Source organism: Caloenas nicobarica, chromosome 27, assembly GCF_036013445.1.
Source record: "Caloenas nicobarica isolate bCalNic1 chromosome 27, bCalNic1.hap1, whole genome shotgun sequence".
NCBI classification, from domain to species: Eukaryota; Metazoa; Chordata; class Aves; order Columbiformes; family Columbidae; genus Caloenas; species Caloenas nicobarica.
Window position 1 is genome coordinate 1,901,021 of NC_088271.1, and position 16,482 is coordinate 1,917,502.

The 16,482-nt window shown below is 53.9% G+C and overlaps 1 protein-coding gene across 1 annotated transcript in view; it reads right to left on the reverse strand.

Annotated features, from left to right (window-relative positions):
- The window catches only part of SBNO2 (strawberry notch homolog 2), a 41,080-nt gene extending 27,650 nt beyond the window's left edge, over positions 1-13,430 (reverse strand). The window contains exons 1-4 of the mRNA XM_065652549.1: positions 13,341-13,430; positions 7,732-7,927; positions 6,702-6,781; positions 2,282-2,405 (exon numbers count right to left, since the gene is read on the reverse strand). Of these exons, the coding sequence (XP_065508621.1) occupies positions 2,282-2,405; positions 6,702-6,781; positions 7,732-7,842 (315 nt within the window). The 5' untranslated portion in view covers positions 7,843-7,927; positions 13,341-13,430. The remainder of the gene's footprint in view (positions 1-2,281; positions 2,406-6,701; positions 6,782-7,731; positions 7,928-13,340) is intronic.
- Positions 13,431-16,482: the final 3,052 nt, after the last annotated feature.

The window sequence follows — 16,482 nt, forward strand, 5'->3', positions numbered from 1 at the left end:
AGAAAGCGCCCAAAATACCTCATCTTTCCCACAGATATAACCCAGAATCTCTCACCAAAGCGTGCAGCAAACTCCTCGTGTTCTCTTGTCGGTGTCACCCCTCTGCTTGGCATGGTGGTGACAGTGCAAAGTCGAACGGGACTCACCGCTCCCAGCACACGGGAGGATGAACAGGCAGGTACTTTCCTACAGAGTCACCTGGAGAGATGGAACCACCCGAGCTGCTCCCACGCCTCCCGTGGCGTGTTTCAGCTGTCCAGGCAGATGGTTAATATTTAACAGTTTGGCATCTGGGACAGCAAGAAATCAGTAAAGTGGAAAATATTGCTGAAGCAAGGGATGGAAAAGCTCCAGGATGCTCCCGGATGCCTCCAGACTGATGCCACTGCTTCCAGTTAAACGCCTGCTGCTCCACCAGATCCAGGCTCTAATTCTGGCTCCTGTGAAAAAATCATCAGCTTTTTTTTTTTTTTTTTGGATGAGCAACAACTAGTAGTTCAGAAAGCCCTCGGTTTTTATCAATGAGTTTCCACGTTAGTGCTCATTGCGCTCTAATGGGCGAGAGCTCTAGGAGCAAACCATGTAGAAAGCTCCGAAGTCCCAAGCCGAGTGTTCAGAAAGGCTGATCTGGCTCCGTGCTCCAGCAGAAGGAGCCGTTTGAGCTGGAGGACGCCCGAAACGCCTCTTAGGGACAGCAGAGCACGGCACCAGCGTGATTTCACATGAACGGACGCTGTCACACGCGACCAGGCGAGCTCCAGACACACATGGTCCCTCCGAGGTACAAACTCCATCACATCGGTTTCAGGTTGGAAACCGAAGCTCTGACAAAGGCCTTATTCAGTGTTTCTCGGTTTCAGAACGCACAGGGTGACACGTCAGTGCCAGGGTTATCAGGGGGAATCTCCAGAAAGCCCCGAGCAGCCCTGCTCAGCGCACAGGCTCACAGACAGTGCCAGAGAGGACAGAAAAGCAAGAAAAGCACCCGAAAAAATGCTCTGATCCTCGTGGGAACGTACCCAGCACTACCTGCTATTACACGGTACAACACCTGAGCAAAAGAACTGCCTCGGCTGTGACGGATTCAGAGGTGGACACCTTGTTGTTTCTACGTTTGAAGCAGGAGAACACTTGCGAGCACATTGTAATAGGTGCAGTCTCACACCAGTTGGCTCAGAAGGAAAGAGTCCAACAAAATCCTCACTGCCTACAATCACCTCGCTCCCGTCTGTTGGTTCCTCTGCAAAAGGATGAGAGTGGCACAAGAATTATTTCTTGTTCTGGAAATCATCTGAGGTCATTTCTGTCTGGTTTGCCCCAGAGCCCTCCTGCTCTTCTATCACCCAGCTGGCACAAAGCAGCATCTCCTCCTCACAACAAATCTCCAAAATGCTCTTCCAAGCTGGCCGAGACCAATTTCTATGACGCAGCAGGGGAAGGAAGCTGATTGACCACTTAGATACTAGAAAATGCATAAGGTAAAGAAATAATTAAGCCCTTTTCCCATTAAACCCACCTGCCAAACTACACCCGCCCTCCGGATCTACAGAGAGGACGCCTCTTCCCATCGCAGCCCGTTAAATGGTTTCCACAAGTTAATGAGATCACATTTGTCTCATTCCTCCCACAATTAATTCTGGAGGCAAACAAAGATCAATGCTATTACGATTCATTTACTTATCTGGTTCTATCCAGTTAGAAGACTCTGGTCAAGAGTTACCGGTGCAAGATTTCAAAACCTGCACGGAAAGAGCCCAGAGATCCCCGGGTGAGGGGTGAGGGCGTCTCCTGGTCCCTGGGGATGCCAGGTGAACCAGGGTCATTCCTCCCACTCTTCAGCTCTGCAGAAAATGACCTGGCTCCAGTTTGAGTTTGCTATGCTCGAGTTGACGTAATCCCCAAATATTCACCGCTCAGGAATCCACCACTTGTAACCAGCGAGAACGCGCAGGCAACACACGCAGGGAAGAGACTTTCAGGAAGCAAATGATTTAACTGCCCGATTCACATCCAAATTCACACTTACCCGCACCACCCTGCAAAGGGGATTCTCCCGTGTGCTGTCAGTGTTTATGTAAAACATCACTTTAAAAGACAGAAGCGATTCACCGGAGATAAGCTCCTACCAAGCCAACAGCTTCTGAATTGCGGCTGTCAGAGAATCTGTCCCAACCGCACGCAGTTCCCGCCAGGTGCTGGACAAATTTAAGATACTGCAAAATAAACCCCACCACCATAAAGCACCATTCTCCCCCAAAGCCATCAGTAGCTATGGACTTACCTGAGGAAAATCACCATTTTTTGGTAAGAAGTCAGAGAGGTCCACAGATGCATAGTTTGTATCCAAGAAATGTGGTCTGCTGATGGAATTCATATAAAAATCGTGAGGGGAATTAAAATATTGCCTGTAAAGAAATGGGAAAAGCAGTTATTTCCTGTCAGTCCTGAGTATTTCTCAGGTTGCTTCGGACTCCATCAGTGGTGAAGTTGCAACTATGGGATGACACATAGAGGAGATTGAGATTTTTAAAAGCTGTGTTTATCCAAAAGTGGTATCTAGGCAAAATAATACCTCCACAAGTTATACCCTGCTTCCCAGACTCAGTAGTGTCAGACTCTGGAAAGCTGTGTTAAGAATTCAATACTCTGCAACTTGTATAAACTGGGAAGGATTTACTAGATAAAAAGGGTCTGCAGGACTAAATAATATTTCAGTGCTGACAACAAAGCAAAATGAAGCCCGTGAGATGTCCCAGCGCCAAGCGTCTGAGGGGTGTGATGGGACCTGCCACTCACACCACGTAAGGACAAGCACCAAGTTCCACGGAAATACCGCACCCGGGCGCTGGTTTGGGCCATAAAACTGCACCAGCCCAGCAAAGCAGTAGGGACAGGGCAAGAAAACAGCCCTGACGGGGCTGCACTCAGAGATCTGCACCTAAAGACAGGGAAAAACCGAAGCTTAGGGACATGCAACCCGAGCCAGAACCGTGAGCCCAGGCAGAGGTGAATTCTGGATGTACCCGATCACACCTGGTCACAAAGCAAGATCTCTGCTGGAGTAACGAAAGGAAAAAGCAAAGTTCTCCTGCCCCCTTCCCCCTGCCGAGAGGGGATGAGACCTGCAGAAACCAAATAATTCCCTTTTCCTCCGCGGCGCAGCCCCTGGCCGGCGCTCCGTGCACGGGTTGTGCTGTCGCACACGGGCCCTTTCCCTCTCCCGCAGGAGCCAGGAATGTGCTTCGTAATCCTTCCCGGCAGGGCCGTGCGCTCGCTTGGGCAATCGCCACCCAGCTCGCGCTGCAGCCGCTCAAACGCTCACCCCATCTCCCTGGTTTCCTCTCGGGGCCAAGTTGTACGTTCTTCCCAATGCCAGGGCTACGGAACCCACAGCAATAAACTTTAACGAGGCACCGGAGGGGGAGGGAGAAACAAAACGTAAAAAAGAGCAGGGAATGACTGCACTGCCAAGGTATTATTAGGCAATTAAAATGCCATGTGTGGCCAGCAGCTCATTAATACACCACGCTTAACATTGACATATGTACTTATGTGCAAACACAGTTATCTCGCTCTGCTAAATATATTTTTCCTGCTCTTTTTTCATCATTAAAGATAATACCCCCCAAAAGGAACAGCTCCCTGCCCCTCTTTTCCTTTTTTTTTTTTTTCCTTCTTTTCGGTGCTGCCACAGTTTTACCAGCCCGGTGCGAACAGCGGTGGGTTCAGCTCAACCTGCACTAACGGCCCTGACCAGCCAGCACTGACTCGGCTCCTCCTAATCCAACCGGGCAAATTAAAACCTGGGCATAAATTCTGGGAATTAACACACGGACAGACGAGGAAAGGCTTGTTTAAATCACTTTCAACTTGAAACCGCTGTGGTCTCGCTGTTTCTCTCGCCGGAGAACAGAACTTGGCCAGTGCTAACAAACTAACCAGGGAAAGGGGAAACTATTTTTACCGGAAAAGCGAACGGCTCCTGTTTCACCAGCACCTCGTGGGCCCGGGCAAGAGTCAGTTAAGGTAACGGGAAGGAGCCCAAGGCAGCCTCAGCCTCCCTGGCCTGCGCTGCTGGGGAATGACCAGCTTTGGTATGTTATTTTGCTTCCCTTAATCTCGGTTTTCGAGCTCGCGAATGCCAGATGCACTTTCTTCCTGCAGTCTGAAACAAGAGCCGACAGCAACGCCGGGCCCAGCTTTGACATCTCTTAGCAAAGCCACCAAAGCCCTTGTAGTACCTTGGGTGCTTCACCTTTTTATACGAGAACTTAAAAGTTATTCACCCTCATTTGAAGAGCTGGTAAACACCACCAAGTTCGCTTGAATTAAGCTGCGGATAAAAAGCATCACCGGGAAGAATCAGGTATGTGGACTCAGCCCAACAGCCTCAGCAACTGCCCAAGCAGCAGCTCCTCGTGCAGGGGACCCGATCTCAGCAAGGTTTAATACACTGTTTACACTTTTCAGGCTAAGAAAACCTGAAACGAAGAGGTGAGCTTTGATTTCTTTTAAAGAAATTCTTCAGTGCTAAAGTTACCTACTGAAAAGGAACAGGAAAAACCTGCTTCAGGACAAAGCTGCTGCCATGAGAATCAGCCATGTCCAAACACAGCCGCTTGCAAATGAGATTTCTCTGTGAGGGTTTTGAAGAGAAACTTGCACTAACTCTAATGCCATCTGCATTCTTCTATTTTACAACATGGGCTATAATTACAGCTCCCTTTAAAATCCCATGTTTCAACGTTTCCATCCCTTTCAGGATTCCGACCTGTAACACCCTCACCCCAGATCCACCTAAAAGAGATTCAGCTGCAGTTTTCAAATACAAAAGGACAGAGGGTTTTTTTGTGAAAAACAGATATGGAAAATTTCACCTGAAATGTAATTTTTACAGTGACCAGGAGATAAAACACAGGAACCTAAAGGTGCGGCCTTGGCTAAATCATTCTCTAGCAAATAATTACTACAATAAACCTCATTCCCAAAAGTAACTATTGCAAAGTCAACAAGTTTCCATTTGTCTCAAACACAGGCATGTCTTTGCAGGATCAAGGCTATAACATTTCCACTGCTGCACTGAACAGGAAGAAAGTGAGCGGCAAAACCAGAATGAATGGTCAAAGAAAAAAAACCCAACGCAGTAGATAAACACAATCTAATCTTGTGGTTCAATACAGCAAAACAGAAATTCTGTTATAGCTCTCCTGAGGATCCACCAAGTCTAATTTACAGGAATCGCGCTCAAAAAGTACAGGCGCTTCCAATCAGAGCCAGGCCGGCTGGGAGCAGAGACACGAACCGATGTGGTAACTCGGATTCTGGCTCCGAGGAGCGAACACCGGGGCAGAGCCGCGTTCGGCGCCGCGGGGACCCCGTCCTGGCCACGTCGCGCTGGGAGCCGCCGGCCGGAGCGGGACCGGCACAGCAGCACCAACACAAACCAGAGCGGCCGGTCCTCGCTGCCGACAGCCCGGCTGGCGCTGCGACGCTCCCGAGGGTGGAGATCTCTGCTTTTCCAGGAAGATGCTAAAATCCCTTTAGGAAGGAGGTTAAGCTAAATCCTGGAGTACCTGGAACACAGTTATTAGCTCACGATAGCAAGTTCTGTTCCTTTTATTTTTCCTTCCTCCCACCTCTGACCTAAATAAAGACACATCCTGTATATCTGTGCCACTCCCTGTGTTCACAAAGAGACCAGAGCAGCCGCTGATCAGCCTTCAAACCTTCCTCCCAACAACCAGCACCTCCCCGTCCCGACAGAGTCCCAATCCAAGTCACTCGGTGGAAGCACAAGGCAGCTTTATGTTGTCCCAAACACCTCCTGCCATCTGAGCCAGGGTGGATGTTCACCATAAAGGGGGGGAGGAGGAAGAGTAACATTTATTGTTACACAGAGGTCCCTCAAAAATGCTATTTTGGGCATGAAATCTAGAAAAGTTTTCTCACCGACTTCAGAAAGCACACGGCTGATGTCTTTCCCACCAGTCAGGGCCACTGTCCCTACGCAAAGGTCACTGCAAGATCTCACAGCTCTGCTTCACAGCACTAAACCGTGCTCTGGACCAGCAGCTTGACTTGGAAGTCGGTCACAACTTCTCACACCAGCCTGTACTCACCACCTCGCACCTCGTGGGGTGCGGTTATCGGCACATCAGCGACAACCGGAGGAAAAAGTCACAATGTCAATGAGCTCCGAGCTGTCAGGGGCCGTGCAGGTGTTTTCACCGCAGACGTGAGGTGCTGGGATTTACTTGGCTCCCAGGCACCTACATGGCCAAAAATGTGAACTTCACCCCTAAGTCTGCCCCCGGTAATACCTTCTCAGTTGCACCATCTGCATAAATCTACAGACTGCACACCCTATTTCTTCAGCTAGATTGTGCTAACAGGCTGCTTTTAACAATTCCGTTAGTGCAACAAATCCAGGCTAAAACAAGGCTGTTCCTCCCTTATAGCAGCCTCCAGGTTTACCAGAAATCAAAGCTTTTATCTTCTTTTTTTTTTTAAGAAAAAAAAAAATTGTTTGCTGCTTTTTCCAAGATGCAGCAGTTTATGAAATGCCACAAGATCGGCATGTGATGCAATTATTTCCCCATCAGTTAGTGAAATAAAGTAAATAAGGAAAGCAATCAAGAACAAGTTGGATCACGGAGTGCGCAGGAACAGAGGGGACTCATACAAAGGAGAACGGCACTCACTGGTTTTCGCTCAGGAAAGACGAGGTCGGGAAGGTGGTGGGGTAGCAGCTACTCCACAGGTCGGCAGCCAGCACGGAATTCTGAAAGGAGAAACCAGACAGTTACAGCAGCGAGTCCTGGCACGAACACCTGCGGCTGCAGAGCCACAGCTCACGACTCCTCTTCCTCAGCACAGGGGGCTCTTCATCTCTCACGGGAGGGGAAATTCAACCTCAAATTTGAACCTACTTCCCTCTTACTGTCCCCAGAAGGATAACAGGGTCGGTCCCCTTTCCGAGCCTTCTAACCTCAGTCTTTGCGGGAAGCGAGCACCAACCCGTTAACTCGGTTAACAGGCCAACACCCAGAAACATCGTTCTTTTGTTTTTGTCTTCCCACCTTCCAAAACGTTCTCCAGCATTAACAGGAAGCTTTTAGCTCGGCATGTACCAATACAATCCCAGAAAGAATACAGCATCTTATTTGTCAGCTGCAGATCAGTCTTTCATCTGTCCTTTTGTGTTCAAAACAAGGATATCTCATGCTTGGAGCAACATGTGCTTGGTGAAATGGGTCTTTTTTTAACTTCTAGGGCTACAGAGTTGGTGAAGGGTTTGGAGGGGAAGCCGTATGAGGAGTGGCTGAAGTCCCTGGGTTTGTTCAGCCTGGAGCAGAGGAGACTGAGGGCAGAGCTCGTGGGGCTGCAGCTTCAGCAGGGGAGCAGGAGGGGCAGGGCTGAGCTCTTCTCTCTGGGACAGTGACAGAACCCAGGGAACGGCAGGAAGATGTGCCAGGGAGGGTCAGTTGGACATGAGGAAAAGGTTCTTCACCCAGAGGGTGCTGGACACTAGAACAGGCTCCCCAGGGAGGTGTCACAGCCCCAACCTGACAGTGTTCAAGAAGAGACTGGACAACGTCCTCAGACACACGATGTGAACTGTGGGGTTGTGCCGCGCAGGGACAGGAGTTGGACTCCATGATCCTGGTGGACGTTCTATATTCCGATATGTGACAGATCACTCCTTGCCCCTCCCCGCGGCGGGTTCCTCACCTCCATGGGTGGCCCGGGGACACTGCCGAGCGCGGGGCCGCTGCCGAACGCGCTGCCCGACGGCTGCGGGCGGCTCTGCGCCCCGTCCATGGCAGCGCCTGCTGAGGGCATCGGCCCGCGTCCTGCGCATCAAGAACGGGCTGCGGAGTGCCCGAGGCTCCTTAGCTGTGCTCGTCGCCCCGCACCATGTCCCGGGCTGGAAAAGAAACGCACGTTTTAATTTTATGAAAGGGGAGGAAAAAAACCAAACACCAACAAACCCAAAAAACACAAAAAACCACTTGTAAAACCAAACATAGCTAAGAGATGAGTAAACAGCCATCAGCTGGTGAAATGGCTGCTGCCTCTTTATAAAAGAGAGGTTTTTACGGGGGAACAGAGTTCTCAAATATCAGCACACCTGGAATTCGCCCAGACCCGTGAACTCCCATCGAACACGCTCCCCTGCCTCGCCGCAGATCAGCAGCCAGCTGGGTTCAGCTTGAGCAACAATTTGTCTAATACGCAAAAACATCATGTGCAAACTCCTGATGGTCAATTCCCCCAAATCCCTTGTTTTCATCAAAACAGGCTACGCAGGTGCAACACCATCCCACAGAGCATCGCGATGGCTTCACTCCCGCTGCACGTTCCTCTGCCCCCTCCTGCCACAAGAATCAATGGCAGCGCCCAGTAAATGCCCACTGAGCAAAGCAGAAACGCTCAGTACCGCAAACCCCAGCTGCAATTTAAAATCCCCCAGCTTTGATGGCTTCCAAGATACTATTTGCTACAAGTGGTATTTTTGAAAAGTCATTTCTGAGTCAGAGCCCCTTTAAAAATAAGTGATCTTTCAGCAGACAAAATTATTTCTGCATTTGTAATGGAAAGTGAAATTAAAGTGACTCTTTCTTGCCCTGGTGGCAGCAGCTGTGCCAGGAGAGCTCTTCCCACAGCAAGATGCAGGCGTTTTCCCTAGGAAAGCACAAGGAAACATCAGCTCCAGAGGATAAAGTTTAGACACCAGCAGAAGTAACACCAAGCTATCTGGAAAGATCATTAAGCTACAAAAATCTCAGAGCACTTTAATTAATCACTAACAGAGTAAATACTGTTTATGAAGGCCTGGGATCACCCAGATCCTTTACACCGGCTTTATTTCACCAGAGATTTACAGCAGCCTCGTTCTTTTCCAAGCAGAAGCGTTTCTTTTTATTACACCATAAAATCCACACTCAGGCTTTACAGTCCATAAGCCCAGGAGCAAAAAAATAGCTAAAAACACTTAGCTAGCACCCCAGGATCCTAATTAATACTGTTACACTGGCCTTGGACCTGTCTCTTTCCTCTCCAATTCATAAAATTCCTGGCTTTTCTTCTAGTCTTGGCTTTGACAAGAGGTCCCAGATTATCAATTAAGCCTGTGCTACAACATCCCACTCCCCACACGAAGCAGCGAGGAGCAGAGCAGCAAACTGACAATTGGGTTTGTTTTCCAGTTCCACCACCCTGCTCCAAGGCCCTCCGGCCCCAGGGGGAAGGAAAACAGCCTTTGTGTATTTTAACAGACTAACCGCTGCTCAGCCGTTCCTGGACAGGGGTGGCGAGGTTGGCTGACCCAAGGGTTAACATCACAGACTGCTTCAGAGATATCGATGCCCTCTGGTGCCTGTAAAATACCGTCTGTTCTTTTCACCAGACACTTCAGGTTTTCTGCTGCCTTTTTTTTCTTTTTTTTTTTTTTTCCTATTTGTAACAGCTTTCAATAGGAAATCAGCAGCAGTTATTCCCGTAACAGCTGTAGCAAATATACAGCTTGCCTTACACATCCAAAGTGACTTATGAAGGGTAAAATCAATACCAGAATTTCTCTACATTATCTTCTGTGTTGGCGGCACCAGATTTTGCTGGCCGGGTTCTCTGCCTTGCTCCAAACCAGCGCTGGTTCCCTGGATGGAGAAAGGGCACTCGAACAGCGATTACGCAGCCAGGAAAAAACGTCAGACTCACTCCTTTGCTCCATAGGAAAGCGGTTCCCTGCACAGCGTGATAAAGCCCATGAGCCAGTTGATTACATGACACGTTCTTCTGCTGAAGCTACAGGAACAGAGTCGGTATTAATAACAGTTTGCTGTCCAGCCCAGGCGGGGAGGGGATTCCTGGGGAATTCATCCCGCCTCGAGGTTATGGAACATAAATTTCAACTTCTAACAGCTTGAGCTTTCTAGAAATTTATTGGCCCAGCAGTGCAGCAGACAATTTCCAATTTGAAAAGCTTAACGAACTGCTCTGCTGTAATGAGGATCGATGGAGCTGTGGGTAAGGATTCGGTCTGCGGGTATCTGCGATCATGAGAGGTGAAAACAGCCGCTGTCCGCCCAGTGAATGCAAGTGCTTCCTCCTGGGGTGTCCCAGGCTTCGTTAAGTGTATTTTAAATTGTCCCTATTGAAGGAAGACAGCTAGGAAACCACAGGTATGCAGGGAACAGGCAGAGCTAAACCTGCCAATCATGAATTACCGTGCCCTTAATGAGGACACGAAGAGCTCAGGAATTTGATCCAGTTCCTTCTCCTCTTCACAGATTAATTCCCGATCCCCACTCCGTCCCCTCCTCCCACCGACACGGGCACCAGGGCGGCCGCAAGTTCTTCAGATCACAACACAACTGCAACTGCCCAAAGAAATGGGAACTTCACCCTACAGAACTCTTAAAAGCTCTTTTTGTGTCTCAAGCACCCAGCGAGCTTGTGGTTCCTCTTTAATGTTTCTTCGTGCCGCATTTTTGGAGGGTTTAGACCAAGCAACATTTTGCCTTGAGGGATGAGAAGGGAAGGGTTGGAATCAGAGCCCCCCTCACCGGCAGCGACTCACGGGGGGAACCAGGCAAACCGCGGGGAGGTTTGGATCTGCGCCTGAGCTGCCGGGGGCTCTGGCACGTTTAGAACAGGGACCAGGAGACAAAAGGCAGCACCAGAGTACAAAACTTCAACGCCAACAGCAGTATCAGATCTCTTTCTCCCCACTAATAGCAACTCCGCTCTTTTTCATCAAGCAAATCCAGCTCTTTGCAGAGCAAGATCAAACACCATGCTGCTTGTTTAAGTACCTGAAACACTCTTGGAAAAGGAATTTCAGTTTACAAAGAAGGCAGAAGTTAATACACAAACAGAAAATACTGCGGGTGACTCACTCAGGCTCTCTGCTGTTCCTAAGCAAAAGGCTGGTCCATCTATATTTGAAAGCCAAAGAATCCAAAGTCTGTTCCTTACCAGGAACTGTCTTAGAAGAGAGAGTTATAGCGATTCCATACGCTTATCTTGATGAAAACATAGAAAGGAAGAATACATCTCCAGCCTTGCATATCAGAAAACATGTTCACAGACCTTGATCGTGTTACTAAAAAAAAGACTGAAGAGTTTTAAGCTGAAAAAAGGTTCCGGTAGCACACAGAACTCCTAATGAAGGCTTTCCTGAGAGATCCAGGCTCTCACAGTCAGAAATCGCAGCACAGTGTTCAGTGACTACACAGTCAGCTCTTTATTACGGTGTCACTGTTCACAAAGCTTTAAACCTGTGTCAGCATTTTTATTACAAACCCTCCATTTCAGGGATCTTTAACTTAACCATCAAAAGGACCCATTCAGCCAGGAAACACGAAACACGCCATGTGCTCACTGCTTTAAACAGCCAAACAAAATTTTAAAATTCCTGTTCATATATACGTTGGTGTTAAAAAACCTGCGGTGGAAGTAGCTGCGGCTTTTCAGTGCGTGTCCAGCCTGGCGGGCGCAGCCTGTCCCATGTCCGGCACATGATGAAACACGACGCTGGGTCCTGCTGGGTTTGTCCCAAAGTCACGGGGATTAGTGGGGGGACCCACCGCACGGAGAGCTCAGCAGGCACCCAGCAAACACCAAGGATTCTTTAGACTGTGCTCACACCAGGGCTTGAATGAGACTGAAGCAGGTCTAAGTCTTATTTTGGGGAAGGGAAGATGCAAACATCAAGCGAATAGAGCTCTATCAAAGAAAGAGCAAGCGGCAGAGGTCCCACGCGACCCAACGAACTCTGCAGAACTTTTACTGCTGCACGGAACGCACAATGTTCCCTGAACTTAAAGCAAAAGTATCAGTACGTAATATCCCACTTAAACGCATTCCTATCACCAGCCGCTCTCCCGTTCAGCCGAGCTGGAGATCTCCGCGCTGCAGACGACATGTGGATGATCTGCAGGAGTCAGCGGCACCGCACGGGAACAGCCCCGACCCCTCTGGCCACATTTACAACGGTCAGAGCGCACAGACCAGAAAAATCCTCACGAGCTCCTGGAGCCCGGCAGCAAACCTGCAGAGCTCGCCCTTCAAAGCACCGTCTTACCGTAACCACAAACGGAGCGTGCTAGTTTGAAGTCACAGTCCTCATGCTGATATTTATGGTTACTTTTGAGAACATAGCTCTTTCTTGAACCTTGCATTAGTGTTTAATTAAGAACAGAGTACACGGGTGAGCGCTAACAGCACCGGAGTTACAGTCTGTCGGCGTCAGCTCTGGTTTCAGAGGCTTTAACGGGGCCGTTACGAGCTCCCCCGCGACGGGCAGACATCGGCACTCAATGTCTCGACCCGCTGTCCATTTCTGCACCGGTTCTTACGATACTCGATCTAAAAGCAGCTGAAGAAGCAGCGCAGAACAGTGAGAGCCCAGGCGCTTCTGCCACCGCAGCCGCAACTGAGCCACCAGCTCCCGGTGGGATCAGACCCCGGGCAGAGCGAGGAGCCCCGGCCGTGCCGGGACACGGGGAATGGGACACGGGAACGGAGCCCCGGCTGTGCCGGGACACGGGGAACAGGGGGAACGGGACACGGGAACGGAGCCCCGGCCGTGCGGGGACACGGGGAACGGGGGGAACGGGACACGGGAACGGAGCCCCGGCCGTGCGGGGACACGGGGAACGGGGGGAACGGGACACGGGAACGGAGCCCCGGCCGTGCGGGGACACGGGGAACGGGGGGAACGGGACACGGGAACGGAGCCCCGGCCGTGCGGGGACACGGGGAACGGGGGGAACGGGACACGGGAACGGAGCCCCGGCCGTGCGGGGACACGGGGAACGGGACACGGGAACGGAGCCCCGGCCGTGCCGGGACACGGGGAACGGGACACGGGGAACGGGACACGGGGAACGGAGCCCCGGCCGTGCCGGGACTCGGGACGCGCGGTCCCGCGCACAAGAACTTCACTCGCAGCACCCCTCGTTTTCTTCCGCCGCACACACGCTCCAGCAGCCGGTGCCGGCGGCTCCTCGCACACCGGCCGGGCCGGGCCCGTGTCGCGGTGCCAATGCCGGCTCCAACCGCGGGGACAAACACGAGCGACCCCCGGCCCCGCTGCCCCCTCCGCGGCCCGGGCAGCCCCGGGGCCCCGCCGCGGCACCAGCCGCTCCCCACAGCGGCGACAGGCGGCCCCGGGCAAGCGCTGCCCCCGCACGGCCCCGGGACACCCTCCCGCTGAGGGGACCGGGCAGGGGCGCGGCGGCAGCCCGGGGGAAACGAGCCCTCAGCCCCGGGGCAGCCCCGCGCTCCGGTCTCCGGGGAAGCCGGTGCGGGGTCCCGGCCCGTGCGGCCCTTACCTGCGTCCCGGGGGCTCAAACTCCCGCCCGGCCGCGGCCCCCTCTCCGCACTTCCGTGTTCCGTGCGGCCGCCATCTTGGGGGGACACGGACTTCCGGGCCGGAAGTGGGGGCGGGCGGGGCCGGGCGGGGGCACCGGGAGAACCGGGAGGCCCCGGAGGCCCCGGGAAGCAGGTGAGGAAGGGCCTGGCCCCGGGTGGGGTAGGGGCAGCAGGGCCCGCGGCGCTGCGAAGTGGCTCTGGGAGCCGGGAACGGCCCGGGGCTGAGGGAGACCCCGTGCCGGTGTCACCGGCCGCCGCGGGGCCGGGGCTCTCCCCGCGGGCATGGCCCCCGCCGCCGGTTCTGCTCGGTGCAGGGAGCTGCCCCCGGCCTGGGGAGCGCTGGGCCCGGCCCCGCACGGAGCGACCGATTGCGGGAGGGGACCCAGAGTCTCCGAACAGCCCCCGCCGCTCCCGGCCCGTTCGCCGTTCTCGCCAGAGGAACGGAAATTCCTCGGGTTTCCCGCCCGCGGAGCAGGGGCGGCGGGACCGGGACACCCCGAGCAGCTCCCGGGGGCCGTCCCCTCGCTGTCATCCCGCAAGAGTCGCGCTCTGAGAATTAACTGCAAATCAGCTGAACCGCGGAGATGAAAAATAAACCGCTCCGGCAAATCGCCCCGTGCTCCTTGCAATATTTTTTTGTTTTTTAATTACCCGTTGCTTATGTTGGAGCTGTGCCCCTTTCAAGCCCCAGGATAAAAACAAACCTCCCAGTGGGGCGATATAACAAAGCGTCCCGGATGGCTCTATTTTTACGTTGGCATCCCTGACACAGCAGCGGCGATCTGGAGTTTGGTTTATCCCAAGAAGGAAGGCGCCGGCAGAGCAGAGCCGCCGCTATCTGCTTGGCCTTTGGAAACATCGGCTCCTGCCAAAGCACTGGTGGGAGGGAGGGGGGACGGTGACCGGGGTGCGCGCACGCAGCACACGGGCCCGGCATTGCGGTGTCAGTTCTGGCACGGGGACTGTCCCGTGGATAACGGGAGGTTTGGGGGCAGAACAGGAGGTTTGTGTGTTCTGGCAGCAGCGGCTGGGCCCGTTCACTCTCCCAGGAGCTGAACCTTCATGTTGGGAGCGTCGGAGCCCCCGGCAGCAAACCCGCAGGCTGCCCCGCTGCTCCCCCATCCCGCGCCTGCCTGACCCAAACCAGCCCCCGAACCCACCGGGGAACCTCCCGAGGGCACAGGGGAATGCGACCCCCCCAAACGGCCACCACACGCGTGGCACAGCCTGAGCACCCCGCAGTGGGACCCCTGTCCCGCCAGCTCTGCTGTGGTGCCACCAGCGCCGTCCCCTCCCCGGCCCCGAGGGGAAGATCCCCTCATCCGCCCCGGACCCCAGCACAGCGTTGGACACATTTGGGCTTTTCATCCCATCATCGAGCGCTGCTCTGGGAAGACTCCATTTATTTGCACGTGTTAATTAATTAAAGCAATCGTGTCATGCTTTCCGAAGCGTCCTTTCTCCAGAGCTTCACACCGAAGGCTCTGGCTCTGCTAAATCCCACCCCTGTCATAAATTCCCTGCTCCAACTCTGGCCCCACACGTGGCCACGGGCAGCGTCTCCGTGGGCCAGGCAGAACTGTCCTCGTCCCCTCCCCATTCCCGGCCACTTCATCTGAGAGCTGCACATTGTCAGGGGCTGAAAGCCCCTGCAGACATTTATTCAGTGTGACACTCCCAGAACACTGCTGATCCTCTCAGCCACGAGCCCGTCTCCTGAAACCACCAGTGCCTCTGCAGCGGGTGCCACAACCACTCATTTCCCTCACCCGATCGCCACCTCCCCCAGCCCAACTCCCGTTTCAGACACGAACCCGCTGCCCCAGCCCGCGGTCCCAGGGGGACCGAGAGAGCCCTGGGCTGGTGGGACGTGAGGAGGAGAAACACGGGACGCGGCTGAGCTGCGCGCTGATGCTGCGGCCATTGCAAGGGAGGGATGTCCCTGGGAAATGGTCCAGCTTCCCCAGGAAAAGTCCTTCCTGGGCAGCTGAGTCCCTGGGGGGGCACCCGCTCCCAGGGAAATGGGTCAGGGATGGGAGTCTTGGGGCCCTGCTCCTGCTTTGCTCTTGTGCACAGCACAGCGCGGCTCCACCACAGCCCTGTCGGGGTGAGCCTGGTGCTGGCACACACTGCTGGTTCCTGTTTGTTCCCACAGCCTGGAAATCCCCTGACTTTCCGCCGGGGTGAGGAGCGAGGAGCCCTGCACCCCGCTGGCCCCTGCGCCACACAGCTTCGGGAAGAGGCAGCTGTGGGGACAGACCGGCAGCCCTCGGGGAACCGGCTGCCCGAGTGCCAGGGTCCCGTCTGCACTGGTGTGGGGCTGGGCGGTGCAGGGGGGCAGGGACAGGACCTGGTGGGGACCATCCCGGGTGGGACAGTCCTGTGAAACCAGCCCCTGGAGGGCAGCAGGATCTGCAGGGAGCAAAGTGCGGCTGACATGACGCAGACCCGCAGCTGCCGCCAGTGCGATGGCAGCTCCTCCCGCCCGGTTCCTCTGCTGGGGACGGTTTCCAATCGATCCTGCCCTCCCGCTGCTGGGAACCAGCCCTCTCGGGGCGGGGGAAGCACAGCACTTACCAGAATTTGGGTGATCGCTTTCAAGCACTCTGGACTCGGTGCCAAGATCGAAGTAAATCACATGCGGCCAGGCATGAGAAAAGTCCTTGAGGGAGCAGGACAGAAATGCAGGAGCTGATGGGGCTTGGGGAGCAGCCTGTGCACCCCCTCTTCTGCGCTTGGGAGCCACTTGGCAGCACTTGGAGCCTCCCCGGCCTCCTCCTGCCGTTACGGAGATGGACACCCTGGAAAAACCGGCAACCGAGCTGGGACGAGACCGGAGCATCACGGTGCTCTGATCTCCACCCCTGGGGACCTGCTGGGGCTTTGGGGATCCTGGAGGGAGGGATGTGCTGTGATACCGCTCAGGGCGCCCAAAACAGGCTGGGGGCTCTCCCACCTCTGCCTTGTGATCCCACGCAGTGCCAGGAGCTCTCACAAAAAGGCAGAACTTGTGGATTTGTGCTGTCCTGCCTCAAAATAAGGGCTCAGCTCTTGGAGCTGGCGCCTCACACATGATTCCCAGCTGCGCCCACTACGTCACCT